Source organism: Scyliorhinus torazame, chromosome 14 (assembly GCF_047496885.1).
Source record: "Scyliorhinus torazame isolate Kashiwa2021f chromosome 14, sScyTor2.1, whole genome shotgun sequence".
Classification (NCBI taxonomy): Eukaryota; Metazoa; Chordata; class Chondrichthyes; order Carcharhiniformes; family Scyliorhinidae; genus Scyliorhinus; species Scyliorhinus torazame.
Window position 1 is genome coordinate 62,154,322 of NC_092720.1, and position 15,537 is coordinate 62,169,858.

The 15,537-nt window shown below is 42.8% G+C and overlaps 1 protein-coding gene across 1 annotated transcript in view; it reads left to right on the top strand.

Moving 5' to 3' along the window:
* The window catches only part of xxylt1 (xyloside xylosyltransferase 1), a 201,058-nt gene that overhangs the window by 116,488 nt on the left and 69,033 nt on the right, over positions 1 to 15,537 (top strand). The window contains exon 3 of the mRNA XM_072474292.1: positions 11,715 to 11,847. Within this exon, the coding sequence (XP_072330393.1) occupies positions 11,715 to 11,847 (133 nt within the window). The remainder of the gene's footprint in view (positions 1 to 11,714; positions 11,848 to 15,537) is intronic.

Consider the following 15,537-nt stretch of genomic DNA (forward strand, 5'->3'; position numbering starts at 1 on the left):
GCATTGTAGACCTCTAGGACTCTGAATGTGAAATTCTGTAGCATATAATAGATACTTTTTCTTTTTGTAAAAATATTTTTATTCTCCCCCTTTTTCACATTTTCTCCCAAATTTACACCCACCAACAATAAACAATAATCAGTAACGAATGTCAATCCACATATCAGTACCAACAATCCCACCCCCCCCCCCACCAAACCCCCAAACAGCAGCCCACATGTTAACATAAAAACAAACACAAAGGAATCAGGAATCACCCATAGTCACCATCAACACATACAGTCAGTCCCCCTCCTCCCAACCCTCCACCCTAATGTTTCATGTAATCCAATTCTGAAAAGTGTACAATGAATAACGCCTATGAATTGTAGAACCCCTCCATCCTTCCCCTCAGTTCAAATTTGACCTTCTCAAGAGTCAAGAATTCCAGCAAGTCCCCCCGCCACTCCAGGGTGGAGAGGTTGATCTCCATCCCAACAGGATCCACCCTCAGGCGATCAACAAGGCGAAGGCTACAACATCTGCCTCCGCACCCGTTTCCAACCCCAGCTGGTCCGACATCCCGAATATGGCCTCCCGAGGGCCTGGGTCCAGTTTCACGTGCACCACTTTAGAGATTACCCTAAAAACCTCCTTCCAGTAATCCTCCAGTTTTGGACAGGACCAAAACATATGAACATGGATTGCCCCCCCCTCCCCCTGCCTAACGCTCACACACATCTACCCCCAGATATATGTTCTTCCATCTACTTATGTTAAAGCAAGTTATGACTTAATTGGATTTGACGTGATAACGGCAGCATTTAGGATCCTGCCTGAAAGTTCCCTTCATTCAAGCCAGGTTGAGGCTTTCCCACTGGACTTTGAGTATCCTGATATCATTGGCCAGATCAAACAATCCCAATGCAAGGGTTACCTTTGAATGCATGAAGGCCACTGAATATTTGAAGCTTGCAGATTTGTTTCTATTTTAATGTGAGTGCAATTTGTTGTTGATATAAATTATCGAATCAGTTAGAACCAATTTCAACCAATATGGCAGCTATGTTGAGTTTGAAATAACACACTAATTATACAGTAAAATCAAACAACCATGACACGTAATTAGTATCAGTCTAGGTCAGACAAGGTGGCTGTAAGAATTATAGCTGTAAGAAGCTAAAATCGCCAGTTAAAGTTGACCACCCAGGGCCTCCAATGGCCTGGGAGACCCCCCAGGGCCATCCTGCCTGGTCCACGCTTGTATGGACCAGTACTAATCGGCTAATTGACGCCGAGCTGGGGCCTCCCAGGCGATGCCGATAGATGTCGGGAGATGGTTAGAGCAGGCGGAAGCACAGTTAAGTGAATTTAAACTCTCTTAACTGTGCGAGACTGGGTCCCACCTGGAACCCAGATCACAAAGTCGTGTGAGATCTGGTTATATGCCGCAAAGCATAATGGCCGTCGGGAAGTCTGGGGGGAGGACCTCTCCTGGCATTTGCCGGCTGCGTCCAGCTTTGATTCCAGCGGGATACGGCCGGTGGATCGCGCTCATCTAGTGCAGCCCACCCACAGTAATATGAAGCACGCTTCCTACTGGAATGTTTCCAGCAGGACAGGGACAGGATGGATGGGCGAGTGAGGACACTCTGTGAAAATATAGCTGCAAATACCTAAAACTAATTAAAGTGAATGCAGATGGCAATGATTAACAGATGACTTCATTTTAAAAAAAAATGACCTTGAATTCATACCCAAATAGAGCCCAGAATTTCTATTTGTTATTTGCGATTCCAGATGAGTGCTTAATGAAACGATTGAATTGTTTCCAATAAACATCACAGTTAGAGTCCCCCGAGGGGAAACAAAATTCAGGCAGGCACTTCACACACTAATTCAGCATTCACTTTCCATACTCAATATTTTCTACAAGGTGTCTTGGGCATTACATCCTTAATTGATTTGTAATGTATTCTAGTAATCTATCCCCTACAGATTTCGTGTTTTGAATTCATAGCATTTTGCCTAACAAAAATTGATAACTTTTCATTTTTGTGTAGCTTGACATTTACAAGACACTTTAATGGTTCCAATAATTTGTTTTATTCGTTCATGAGATGTGGGCGTCGCAGGCTGTGCCAGCATTTATTGCCCATCCCTAATTGCCCTTGAGAGGGCAGTTAATAGTCAACCGCATTGCTGTGGGTCTTGGGTCACATGTCGGCCAGACCAGGTAAGGCCAGCAGACTTCCTTTCCTAAAGGACATTAGTGAACCAGATGGGTTTTTCCAGCAATCGACAATGGTTTGATGGTCATCATTTGACTTTATTTAATTCCAGATTTTTATTGAATTCAAATGTCATCATCTGCAGTGGCAGGATTTGAACCTGGGTCCCCAAAGCATTTCTCTGGGTCTCTGGTTTACTAGCCCAGTGACAGTACCCCATGGCACTGCATTCCAAACCAGAATATTTTCAAAAAAAACTAAATGAAAGCAAATGTTGGCCGGGTGTGAATATGTATGTCTCATGCTTAACATGCATCAGGATTTACAAGTACATTCCCATTTAACATAGCATTATGTAAAATGAATCGAATTCTGATGTCCTAGTGCTGTGACATGTGGAAGCAAATTCAAATCAACTCTAAAGATAAAGATCTGGTTAAAGTCATTATGATACCCAGAGGTTATTCCCATCTTTGAAATTTCCACTTCAATCAAAGGTCATAAAAATAAGTTAGATTTCTTTTCAATTTTTCCAATTGAGAGGGAATCCACTTACCCTGCACATCTTTGGGTAGTGGGACGGCGGCATGGTGGCGCGGTGGTTGGCACTGCTGCCTCACGGCGCTGAGGACCCGGGTTCAATCCCGGCCCTGGGTCACTGTGTCTGCGTGGGTCTCACCCCCACAACCGAAAGATGTGCAGGGTAGGTGGATTGGCCTCACTAAATTGCCCCTTAATTGGAAAAAAATAATTGGGTACTCTAAATATATATTTTTAAAAATCTTTGGTTGTGGGAGTGAGACCCACGCAGACACAGGGAGAATGTGCAAACTCCACACGGACTGACCGGCGGCTGGGATTGAACCCGGGTCCTCAGCGCCGTCGGGCAACACTAACCACTGTGCCGCCCTAAAGTAGGTTAGATTTTAATGGGGTAAAGCATCCCTTTCTGCCACTTATGTTTGCTATTAATCTTTTATTAAAGTCTTTAAGATATGAGTCTATTTCAGTGTCTATACAACTTATCAGTTTATATCCTGCTAATATTTAGTGCAGGCCACCTGCATTATTGAAACCTTTTATGTTAACATTGGGAATTTGGAGATTAAAATTCTGAAATTTACTTGTAACTATTACCTGAGACTAATAATTTTAATGTAAATCACTCAGCCTTTTTGGACAATACCAGTGTTTATACTCCATATAAGCCTCCCCCTCTCTAATGCCACCTTCTGACCTGGCCCTTGCATCCATCTGGATCCTTCTGCCTCTTGCATGCATCAAGCCTCTCTTTTAAATGCATTAATGGTATCTACTTCAACTACTCTGTAACATAAGTTTTGCACTCTCGATCCTTTGTGTAAAGAAATTTGTTCTGAGTTCCTCTTTGACCTGTTAGTGGCTATCTCCACAAATTGATAGCGTGTCTCGCTTTTTTCAGCAATAGGTCAGATGACCAAAAGTTTGGTAAAAGAAATAGGTTTTAAGGAGCGCCTGAAAAGAGAAAATTGAGGTCGGGAGGCAGAAGTGTTCAGGGAGGGTATCATAGAGCGTAGCGCCTAGGCAATTTGAGGCTCGGCTGCCAGTGGAGCAATTAAAACCTGGGATGCACAAAGGGCCAGAATTAGATGAGCGCAGATATCTCAGAGGATTGTGGGACTGGGGGAAATTACAGAGCTAAGGAGAGGCGAGGCTATGGGGAGATTGGAAAACAATGGTGAACAAGAACACGAGAAGGCAGCAGAAGACCATATGACCCAGCGAGCCTGTTCCGCCATTAAATAGTATCGTGGTTGACCTTGGATTTCAACTCCAATTTCTCGCCCACCTCCCACATCGCTTGATTTGCTGGGAGACCAAGAATCTATACATCCCATTCTTTAATATGTTCAACAATGGAGAATCTGTAACCCTCTTGAATAAAGAATTTCAAGCTTCACAACCCTTTGAATGTAGAAATTTCTCCTCATGTGAATTTAAAAAAACCTTTTTGTAATTTAAAGTACCTAATTTGTTTTTTTCCAAATAAAGGGCAATTTAGTGTGGCCAATCCGTCTACCCTGCACAACTTTGGGTTGTAAAGATGAGACCCATGCAGGCACGGGGAGAATGTGCAAACTCCAAACGAACACTCGGGTCCTCAGTGCCGTGAGGTAGCATTGCTAACCACTGCCCCGCCATGCAGCCCCCCTCATCTCAATTTTAAATGATTATTGCATATCCTGATACTGTGCCTTGTGTTTTAGCTTCCCAGCCACAGGAACAGGAAAACAATCTTTCAATTTCTACCTGGTCGAGCCCCATCAGAATTCTATATGTTTCAATGCAATCAACTTTCATTCTTCAAATGTCCAGAGAATATAAACCCTATTTACTCAATCTTGCATCATAGCACAACCCCCTCATGCGAAGGACCAATTTAGTGAACCTTTTCTGTACTACCTCTAATGCAAGTATATGCTTCCTTAAATATGGAGACCCAAAAAGCACACAGTCCTCTAGATCGGACTTCACCAAAGCACTGTACAATTATAATAATCTTTATTGTCACAGGTAGACTTACATTAACACTGCAATGAAATTATTGTGAAAAACCCCCAGTCACCACATTCCGGCACCCGTTCGGGTAGCCAGAGGGAGAATTCAGTATGTCCAAAATTACCTAACAGCACGTCTTCCAGGACTTGTGGCAGGAAACCGGAGCACCTGGAGGAAACCCACGCAGAAACAGGGAGAACGTGCAGACTCCGCACAGACAGTGGCCCAAGCCGGGAATCGAACCTGGGACCCTGGAGCTGTGAAGCAACAGTGCTACCAACTGTACTTGTTTATTTGTATGCACCAAAACCCCTGCCATAAAGGCTGTCATGCCATTTGCCTTTCTAATTGCTTGCTGTTCCTTGTTTTTTGTGGTAATTTTTCCAATTAAGGGGCAATTTAGCGTGGCCAATCCACTTACCCTGCACATTTGTCGGTTGTGGGAGTGAGACCCGTGCAGACACGGGAAAATGTGCAAACTCCACATGGACAGTGACCGGGGGCCGGGATTGAACCTGTGAGGCAGCAGTGCTAATGCTTGTGCCATTGTGCCAGCGTCTTGCGTTCCTTGTATGAGCATACCCAAGTCTCTCTGATCATCAGCATTTACAAGTTTTGTGCCTTTAAAAAAATATTCTGCTCTTCTTATGAACAAAGTGAATAACTTCAGACTTTCCCACATTATAATCCATCTGTCAACCTGCTGCTTGCTCACTTAACTTGTCTATCTCTTTGCAGCTTAATGTGTCCTCCTTACAGCTTACATTTCCACATATAGCTTTGTATTATCCGCAAACTTGGATACATTTCTCTCTGTCTCTTCATCTCAGTCATTAATATAGAGTGTAAATAACTGAAGCCCCAGAACTGAACCTTACAGCACACCACTAGTCATAGCCTGCCAACTTGAAAGTACCCCATTTATGCTTACACTGTCAAACACAATTTCACGTTCATAGGACGATGTCAACTTTGCATTTAGTAAAATCTTAGTATAATTAGATATTGTTAAGACTTCCTTGGTAATAGATTCCAGCAATTTCCTGATAACTGATGTCAGGCTAACTGACCTAAGTTTCCTGTTTTCTCTCCCCCTCCTCTCTTGAATAGCAGTGCTACATTAAAATAAAATCAAAATATTGCTAATGCTGGAAATCTGAAGTAAAAACAGAAAATGCTGGAAAAACTCAGCCGGTCTGGCAGCATCTGTGGAGAAAGAAACAAAGAGATAACTTTTGGAGTCCATATGATCCTTCTTCAGAGCTGGAGAGATGGGATGGCACAGTGGTTAGCACAGCTGCCTCACAGCGCCAAGGACCCGGGTTCAATTCCGGTCTTGGGTGACTGTCTGTGTGGAGTTTGCACTTTCTCCCCGTGTCTGCATGGGTTTCCTCCCAAGTGCTCCAGTTTCCTCCCACAGTCCAAGGATGTGCAGGTTAGGTGGATTGGCCATGTTAAATTGTCCCATAGTGTCCAAAAGGTTAGGTGGGGTTACGAGATAGGGGCAGGTGGTGGGCCTAGGGAGGGTACTCTTTCCAAGGGTCAGTGCAGACACGATGGGCCGAATGGCCTCCTACTACACTGTAGAAAGTCTATGATTCTATGAGATGTAGAAATGTGATGAGTTTTACATTTGCTAACGTCCATTATGCTATGACCTTTCTAGAATCGAGGCAATTTTGGAAAATAATAGCCAGCACATTGACTGCTTCTGCAGCTATCCCTTTATTGTAACCCCCATGAGGACCATGGGGAAACCATGTCAATCTCCCAGTGGGGCTCGTGGAGTAAGAACTTCCCAGATAGGGAGCGGAGGCCACCCAGCTGGAGCTCATTCGACCTATGTATAAAGCCAGCCCAAGCAGCGCCCAGAGCTGTTGGTTGTCCCAACAGGGACTGGATTTGGAGAGAGTTACTGCCATGGGCAAAGTATTGTACATGGTTCAAAACCTGCTGGCTTCTTCAGTTACTCAACTCTTTTAGAATCCTTAAATGTAAGCTATCTGGTTGAGGCAGCTTGTCAGATTTTAGCCCCTCGAGTTTCCCCAGTAATTCTCTCTGATATTCATTACCTTAACTTCCTCACTTTTTAGCACCCATATTACCCTCTATTTCTGGTATGCAACTTGTGCTTTCTGTCAAAGCTTGTGCAATCTGTTTTTATTCCTGGCTAGTTTACTCTTGTACTGTATACTATCCCTTTTTATTAATTTTTGGTGACCCTTTGTTGGTTTCTAATATATTTCCAATGCTCAGATTTGCTACTGTTCTTTGCTACATGGTCAGCCTCTTTAATCTAATACTACTCTTAACTTCCTGAATGAACCTCAGATGGATGATTATTGCTGAGATTTTTCAGTGGAATGTATTTTGTTTTTAACATTTTTATTTGTTTCCTGATTATTTTTAAAAATTCAGTTTATTTACTGCCTTACCACCATACCTTTTAGCCAATTTATCCAATTGACTCTTCGCTCAACCCTGCACAATTAACATTGTTTAATTAAAGATTCTTGTTTGAGATTGGAGCATGTCGCTTCCTTATTTGGCATTAATTCAATTTTATTATGATCACTAGTTCCCAGCAGATCTTTTCCGATGAGATTACTAATTAACCCTGCCTCTTATACAGTACTAGATCTAAAGTGGCTTTATTCTTAATTGGTTCCATAACATATTGCTCCAGGAAACTCTCAAACATTCCACAAACTCATCTTTTACATCGCTGGCAATTATTACATTATCTTTGTTACCCGTGCCAATAGTTTCTTGTTTAATGCAGTGCCCAATGGTATATCTACAGTTGGGGGCCTATAGGCTGCTTCCACTACACTGCCTTCTGACTCTTTTGCTATTCCCAAACTCCACCCATAGTGATTCTAGATCATGATCTCCTGAACCAAGACCCTTCTTCGCTACTGTCCTTACGTTGCCCTTTACTATCAGGCTACCCCTCCTGCTTTTCCATTCTGTCTGACTTTTTGAAGCAGTGTGTATCCTGGAATATTTACTTTCCAAATGGTCACCGTGCAATCATGTCTCTGCAATGCGATCAGATCTAACTCATTTATCTCTATCCCTGCCACTAATTAATCTCTCATATTGTAGATACTTTGTGCATTTAGATAAATAGCCTTTAATTTCATTTTGTTTTTATTATTATTCCCTGCATGGATCATACTGATACACAATTGCTGTTAAACTCTGTAACTGTCTCTTCCTGTCACTTTCTGCTTGTTTTTACTCACTTTGCTAGACCATTTTGATGCCATGACTTTTCTCTTTTCATTTCTAAATCTCCCTTCACTCAAACCCCCCTCACCCACTTCCCAAGGTTAGCTTAAAGGCCTATCCACAGTGAAAAAATAATTAGGTACTCTAAATTTATTTGAAAACATGAAATTGAAATTAAAAACATTTCCACTGATGAGCTGAAACGGAGTACAGCACAAAGGTCTTCCAATGTTGAATATAGAAGTTTGCCGTACTCTGACCCCACATGAATGATATTTTAGTTTGAAATGTGAACATGTTTCTGCTCTGGGAAATATAGCAATGAAAAATGACACCAGTGTGAGCAAGAGGGTATATGATGGTGACAGCTTCAGGCAGGCAGACCCAGCAGCCCCCTTTCTTCCACTCCCCATCCCACCGCTGCCAACTCCAATCCTCAGATGAAGGAGGAAGCAATCAAGATAGAAAAGAACCCTCACCCCACCACCATCCACACACCACCTTGAGGCAATCACTTGACCTTGATGAATCTATTGGCCGACTTCCCACAACCTCAGCCAGTCCATGTTCCATTAAATTTGATACCTGAAAATCGGGGTGTGGTGGATGGATGCTAGGGCGATGAGTTGTGGGTTTGGTTTCACACTGGTATCATGCCCCAGGAACGGGTTTCTCCTGACTCTGTCCCAGGGAGGGAGAACCTGAGCTGCCTCATGCAACCTGCTGTGTACTTTGGATACCATTGTTGTTGTTGGAGGCAGGCAGCCTGAGTTCATTTTTACATTCTGGCATAGGCAAAAGAGTTTGCCAGGAAATGTAACATCAACAAAATTGAGATGCAAATAGTGGGCTACAGTACCACGGGAAATGCTACCCCACAATGTGTTTATTTTCTGTTTAAGCTGCAAAGCTGTTTGTTTTCACATCGGGGGCATTGGCTCTTCTGAAGCTGTTAGTAAGTTTTGTAGATTGGAATGCAAGGTTATGAAATCAGTATCATGTGATCATTTTGTGCACAATTGAGGGAGCCGTTATCTTCCAAGGATTTGGGTTAATGTACTATTAAAATGTTCATAAATACATTACATACATAATGAATTCCTCATAAGCATCCTTTTTAAGTACTGAAATTGGCTGTAATCTTGACAACTGTAATCTTTACAGTATGTAGATCTTGTGTTTCACTGCTAGGTCAAGGAGAATTGTTGTGGGGAAATTACTAAGAATTATCATAGAAATGACCCAATGCTTGCTGACCTACACGGGCTTCTATTAAGCATTTCTCAGTTTTTACATTCCCATCCTGTCACAGGTAGAAAAGGAAAGGAATTAGAATTTTCGATATTTTTAAGACAAAGGGGGCCGAAATGTACGGCACTCCTGTGTCCATTCCCTATTATTATTGTCACAAGGGCTTCCAGAGACAACTGACTGGCATTTGGCCTTATGCTGGACCTGAGGGCCAAAGGGAGCCAGATAATAAGGTCACAAAAGTAAACGTGGTACTTGTTTTTCTCCTTCGTAAAATAGAAACCTTCTGGTCTCGAGGTCAGCAGTCAAACTGTATTCATCTTTTGCCCAGCCATTTCTTTATATACATTCATGGGATGTGAATGTTGCTGGTAAGGCAAACGTTTATTGCCCAAGCCTAATTGTGCTTGAGAAGGTATTGGTGAGCTACCATCTTGAACTGCAGTGAACTAGCTACACCCACAGTGCTGTTCTGGAGGATTTTCCAAGTTTTTAACTCTGAGACAGTGAAGGAATGGCAATCGTTGTAAGGATGTGACTTGGAGGGGAACTTGCGGGTGGCAGATTTCCCACATGTCTGATACCCTAGGTGGTGGACGTGATGGATTTAGAAGGTGCTGTCAAAAGAGCCTTGAGTTGCTGCATGTGCATATTGTAGGTGGGACACTGCTGCCACTGTGCTGGTAGTAGAGGGGGTGAATGTTTAAGTTGATGAAATGGACACTGACCAAGCAGGCTGCTTTGTCCTATATGGCAGTGAACTTGCTGAGAGTTGTTGGAGCTGCACTCATTCAGACGAGAGGAAATCATCGCTCTTCTGACTTGTGCCTTGTAGACGTGGACAGGCTTTAGGGAGTCCAGAGGTGAGTTACACACTGCAGAATTGCCAGCCTCCAACCTGCTCTTGCAGCCGCAGTATGAATGTTGTCTCGATCTTGCTGCTTGAGGGCAGGAATTGCTTCAGTATCTGAGGTGTTTCTCGTACAAGACTGTGTCAGGAGTGAAACAATGCCAGGTTTGTTAATGCCTGATTTACTCCTTTGTAATTTAAAGTGTTGGGCACTGTGGATCAGCAATAGCAACCAATTGCTTTGTTATAGGAGGTGTGGGAGGGAGGTGGTGGGCAGGAAATATCCTACCATTATCGTTTTTGAAATTTGTTTAGAATATCGTCTTGTTTGGGGGGGGGAGGGGGAAATTCTGCAACTTGCTGATGCAATTCACAAAGAAATATGGCCTTGTGCTGTGAAACCAAACATTTTTGGTTTCTGGTGATGTTGTAGCCATTCCTGGCAATTCAACCATTTTTCAGCGATTAAGTCAATGGCCTCGATTTCGTGTTGAGAATAATGGGGAGACCACCAGCGCTCATGGATGAAGTTGTATAGCAACTTCTGGCATCTAGACATGTGCAGTAAAATGTGGAAATCAGGAAGTTGTGTTTAATTTGCCCTGCGCTTCCACAAGGTGCTCTATGCTCGTATCTCATTGAGATACTCGGCATTCAAATACATTTTACACCATTATGGATTGATATTACTTACTTATATACAGGTGTGTGGAAGAGGGTGCAATGGTTATGTCCACAATCGTTTTGAAGACTGTGATGGGCTCTCGGAGAATCGTGTGCAGCCGTGCAATAGAGGCTTAGCGCCAATCCCAGGACTATCACTATCCACTCGATCGTCACCAATGCTGCCTTATAGCTCACTGCCCCAAATGGTCATCCCACGACCCCAACCATTGCTTTGGGAACCCCTACATCTTATTGTGTACAAGCGATCAGTGGTTTTACTATTCCTGATGTGCATTTAGTACAATGTGGGAATTGGGCAGATCTGACTCGTGATTAAACGTATAAGATTTATGCCTAACTCAGTGTAACAGGAAGTGAGTTACCACAATCAGATTTTATCTTTGATTACAGAGGACCCAGGTTCAACCCCGGTCCTGGGTCACTGTCCGTGTGGAGTTTGCACATTCTCCCCGTGAGTGCATGATGTTCCGTGCCCGTCCACCCCGACTCCACAGCCCACCTCATGCAAACAGTGTTTAATGTGCGTGCGTTCCGGACTGCATTGACGGAGAATTGTGATTTGGCGTCAAATCGGCGCCCGCGGCGATTTTGGCGTCGGAACCTATTCTCTGCCCAATTGTGTTTTGCGATTTCGCCGTCAGCCGCCCTTTGTCTTTGATTATTTAGATATGTATATTTAATTAAGTCAGTGTCACTAAAAACTGATGAGAAGAAAATAAATGTCACATTGTAAAATGTGGCACTGTAAAGCTCACTAATTCTTGCTCAATCTCCTGTTTTTCTTCCATCCCTGTTTAATTTTGTGGCTGATTGTGTAATTGACCAAATTGAACTTTTTTTTTTCCAGAGACCTCCTGGTGCCTTTGAATGAAATAGGATGTAATACATCCTGTCTATTCCCAGTGACCCATGTGTGACCTGATTTTCCTCCTTTTGTTTTGCAGAAATGACTCGTATTGTACAGTTGGACCTGGATTTGAAATACATGTCTAACATCAGGAGCCTGTTTGGGGAGTTTGAGAAGTTCCAGCCAGGAGCAGTGATAGGGATCGCCAGAGAAATGCAGCCTGTTTACAGGTATTGGAATCCATGCAACATCCTTAAAAGCCAAGCCAGAAACTAAACTGAAGGTTTCGGACCCAAGAACCTTTTGTTATGTATGATCTGTGGTATGGTTCTGACTACCATTTGCAATTTTATCACTGCTGACAACAAGCTGGGTTCTAAATCTGACTTAAATGCAATATAATTTGAGAGATGTGATTTAGCCACAAGGAATCATGATTAAATGAAATGAAATGAAAATCGTTTATTGTCACAAGTAGGCTTCAATGAAGTTACTGTGAAAAGCCCCTAGTCGCCACATTCCGGCGCCTGTTCGGGGAGGCTGTTACGGGCTGTTACGATTAGGGCTGTCATTTTAGATATTCTTTTTCCAAACTAGGTTTCACAACAATTTTATTATACTGACATTTGCTAGTTATCGTTTTAGTTATTTTTTATATATAACTGCACAAAGAATGGGCCAATTGGAAAGTAATATTATAGCATGAAAATTAGATTTAATAATTATTGTTATTCGGTCATCAGTAGTTTGTTATTTTTAACATATTAGTTATTTTTAACATATTGGAAACACCTAAAATTATTCATTTTTATTCCATAATGATATCTGTAGAAAAAAAATCAGACTAATAATTTAAGAATTAAATTAAGATACCAGCTCCACTTAAAGATACTGGGTGTGCATCTCAGTTCTGTGGCACCCAGTATTTCAGCGCCATGAGTGCTATTTTGCTTCCAAAATGGAGTCCCCATCACACGCCCATACTCTGGTGCTGGCGGCCCCAGGTATCATTTTACTGAGAGCATTGGTGCACATGCAGGAGCTTCCGCTGGAAGTATGCAGAGAAGGCAAATTGGAACCTCGATCGACATGTGATGCTGATTTGACACGAACTGAGCACAATGCACAAAATGTGCCCTCACTTAATTGTTCCCAGCTGATCAGGAAGCAGCAGGAAGTACTCCACCAATGCTAAATTGAAAGGGATTATCAACCAGTTATAGGTTTTTGTCAATTTATATCCATTGACTCTTGCTGCAATTGTAGAAGAGTTTGTTAGTTTCAAGAGTTTTTAAAAGTTTCTAAACTACAGGCAATGGTGTGGCATCTGCTAAAGCACTTCGTCTGACTTCAAACTGCTTGGCCACAGACATGGCTGTCCATCCCCCTTGGACTGAAACATGATGGGGAGAATGGGCAATGGCAAACTAAGCAGGGTAGCCAGCTGTAAGAGGGAGGAGAAGGGGAGAATGAGCAATAGTGATGTAGGCAAAGCTGCTGAAAGGAGGGGCAGAGGGGGAAGAAGGGCTCTGGGCAAGAGCCATAATCTCTTCAGGGAATAATTCTACTTCAACTCTGAGCAACTGCTAGACTGCTAAACTGCTTTATTCAGAACATTCTCATGGAAATCTACAACCTGCTACAGGCACAACTATACCCTTCGAGCAGGTCGAAATCTGCATTGTCAATGGTTGCAAAGATGACTGTGGCCATGAACCTTGTTTCTGCCTCTCTCCAATCTGGTGCTGATAATATTTGCTACATTTCAACTGTGTGCCGTCCACCTTTGCAGAAGGGAGGCCACTGAAGCTTCTTATTCAAGAGAGAGATATATATTAAATTAAGTTGCCAAAGAGAATCAGGCGGAGTAAGCAACAACAGAATTTCCCATGGCGCCATTGACTGTATGCAGGACATTTTGTGAGCGCCACACGTCAGTGCTAAGATGACAACTGATGACACTAAATGAGCCACTGGAATGTGACACATGAACATATGAACTAGGAGTAGAAGAAGGCCATTTGGGCCCTCGGGCCTGCTCCACCATTCAATAAGATCAAAGTTGATCTGCTGGTAACCTCAACTCCACATTTCCACTTTATTCCCCTCCCCCACCTGTTAACCTTTCACCCCCTTGCTTATCAAGAACCTCTCTAGCTCTGCCTTAAAAATATTCAACGGTTCTGCTTCCACTGCCTTTTGAGGAAGAGTGTTTGAAAGACTCATGACCCTTTATTTTTAAATAGTGACCTGTACCTAGTCCTAGATACTCCAACAAGGGGGGGGAATCATGCTTTCCACATCCAACCTGTCAGGATCCCTCAGCATCTGATAACTTTCAATCATGTCGCCTCTTGTTCTTCTAAATTCCAGAGGGTACAAGCCTAGCCTGTCCAACATCCCGGGATCCCCCCACCATAAGCAAACCCACCCATTCCAGGTTTTATCTGGTAAACTTTCTCTGAACTGTTTCCAGCGCATTTACATCCTTTAATAAGGGGACCAATAAAGTACACAGTACTCCAGATATGGTCTCATCAATGCCCTGTGTAACTGAAGCATAACCTCCCTGCTTTTATAATCAATTCCCCTCACAATAAACAATAACATTCTATTAGCTTTCCTAATTACTGTTGTGCCTGTATACAATACCAACATACTTCTGCAATTCATGCACTAGGATACCCTCTCCAACTCTGAGCTCTGTGATCTGTCTGTTTCATTTTCCTTTATTCTATTATGAGATGCGGGCATTATTGGCAAAGCCAGCATTAACTCCCCATCCGTAATTGCCCTTGAACTGAGTGGCTGGCTAGGCCACTTTAGAAGGCAGTTAAGAGTTGCCTACTTTGCTGCTGGTGTAGGCCAGACTGGGTAAAGATGGCAGTTTTCCTTCTCTAGAGGACATTCACGATGTAGATATTTTTTTTGTTACAACAATAAATGATAGTTGTCGTGGTCTCCATTATTGAGACTGGCTTTATATTTCAAATTTTTATTAATTGTATTTAAATTCCACTAGCTGCTGTGGTGGCAGTTGAACTCATGTCCCCAGAGCATTAACCTGGGTCTCTGGATTGCTCGTTCATTGGCATTATCACTACACCACTCCCTAGATCATGGGGCCATATCCTGGTAGCAGTTATGCACCCTTTGTTCTGCAGCAGTCCACTGTGCCAGGTATATTTGTAGCATCGCAACAAACTGGAGGGTGTGGCTACTGGGCAACCAGAGTTATTGATTGATCACATGGCTCATGACTGCTACATGCAACCCATGCAGACATGGGCCATATGCATATATTGGAAGCCATGTTGCCTCATAAAATGTGATTCAACAGACGAATGGAGTGCTTAAACAATGCTTTTACTGCTTGAAATCAAAACAGAAAATGCGAGAAATACTCAGCTGGTCTGTCAGCATCTGTAGAGAGAAACCAAGTTAATATTTCAGGTTGATTATTCTTCACCAGAACAGGGGGTAGATCAAAATGTGATAGATTTTGAGCCAGGGAAGGAGCAGGAGAACAAAAAGGCAATCTGTGATAGGGTGGAGGAGAAATCAAATGGTACAAAAACCAAAAGGAGTAGTAATGGGCTGAGTTACAAATCAAAAAAACAATAGCTATTCCCAAGCAGAATCTTATGCTGCAATGAGAGATCCCCTTATTTTCTAAACTCTAGAAGAGTCAAGATCCAATTTACTCAGCCTCTCAACGAGCGACACTCTCTCATCTCAGGAACTAATCAAGTGAACCTCTTCTGTACTGTCCCACTCAAGTATTTCCCTTCTTAAATCTAGAGCTCGGGAGTCAAGAACTCAGAATGCGGGCTTGAGCATTTAGGGCTGCGATGAGGAGTAATGTCTTCACTCTGTGTGTTGTGAATCTTTGGATTCTCTACCTCAGACGGCTGTGAATA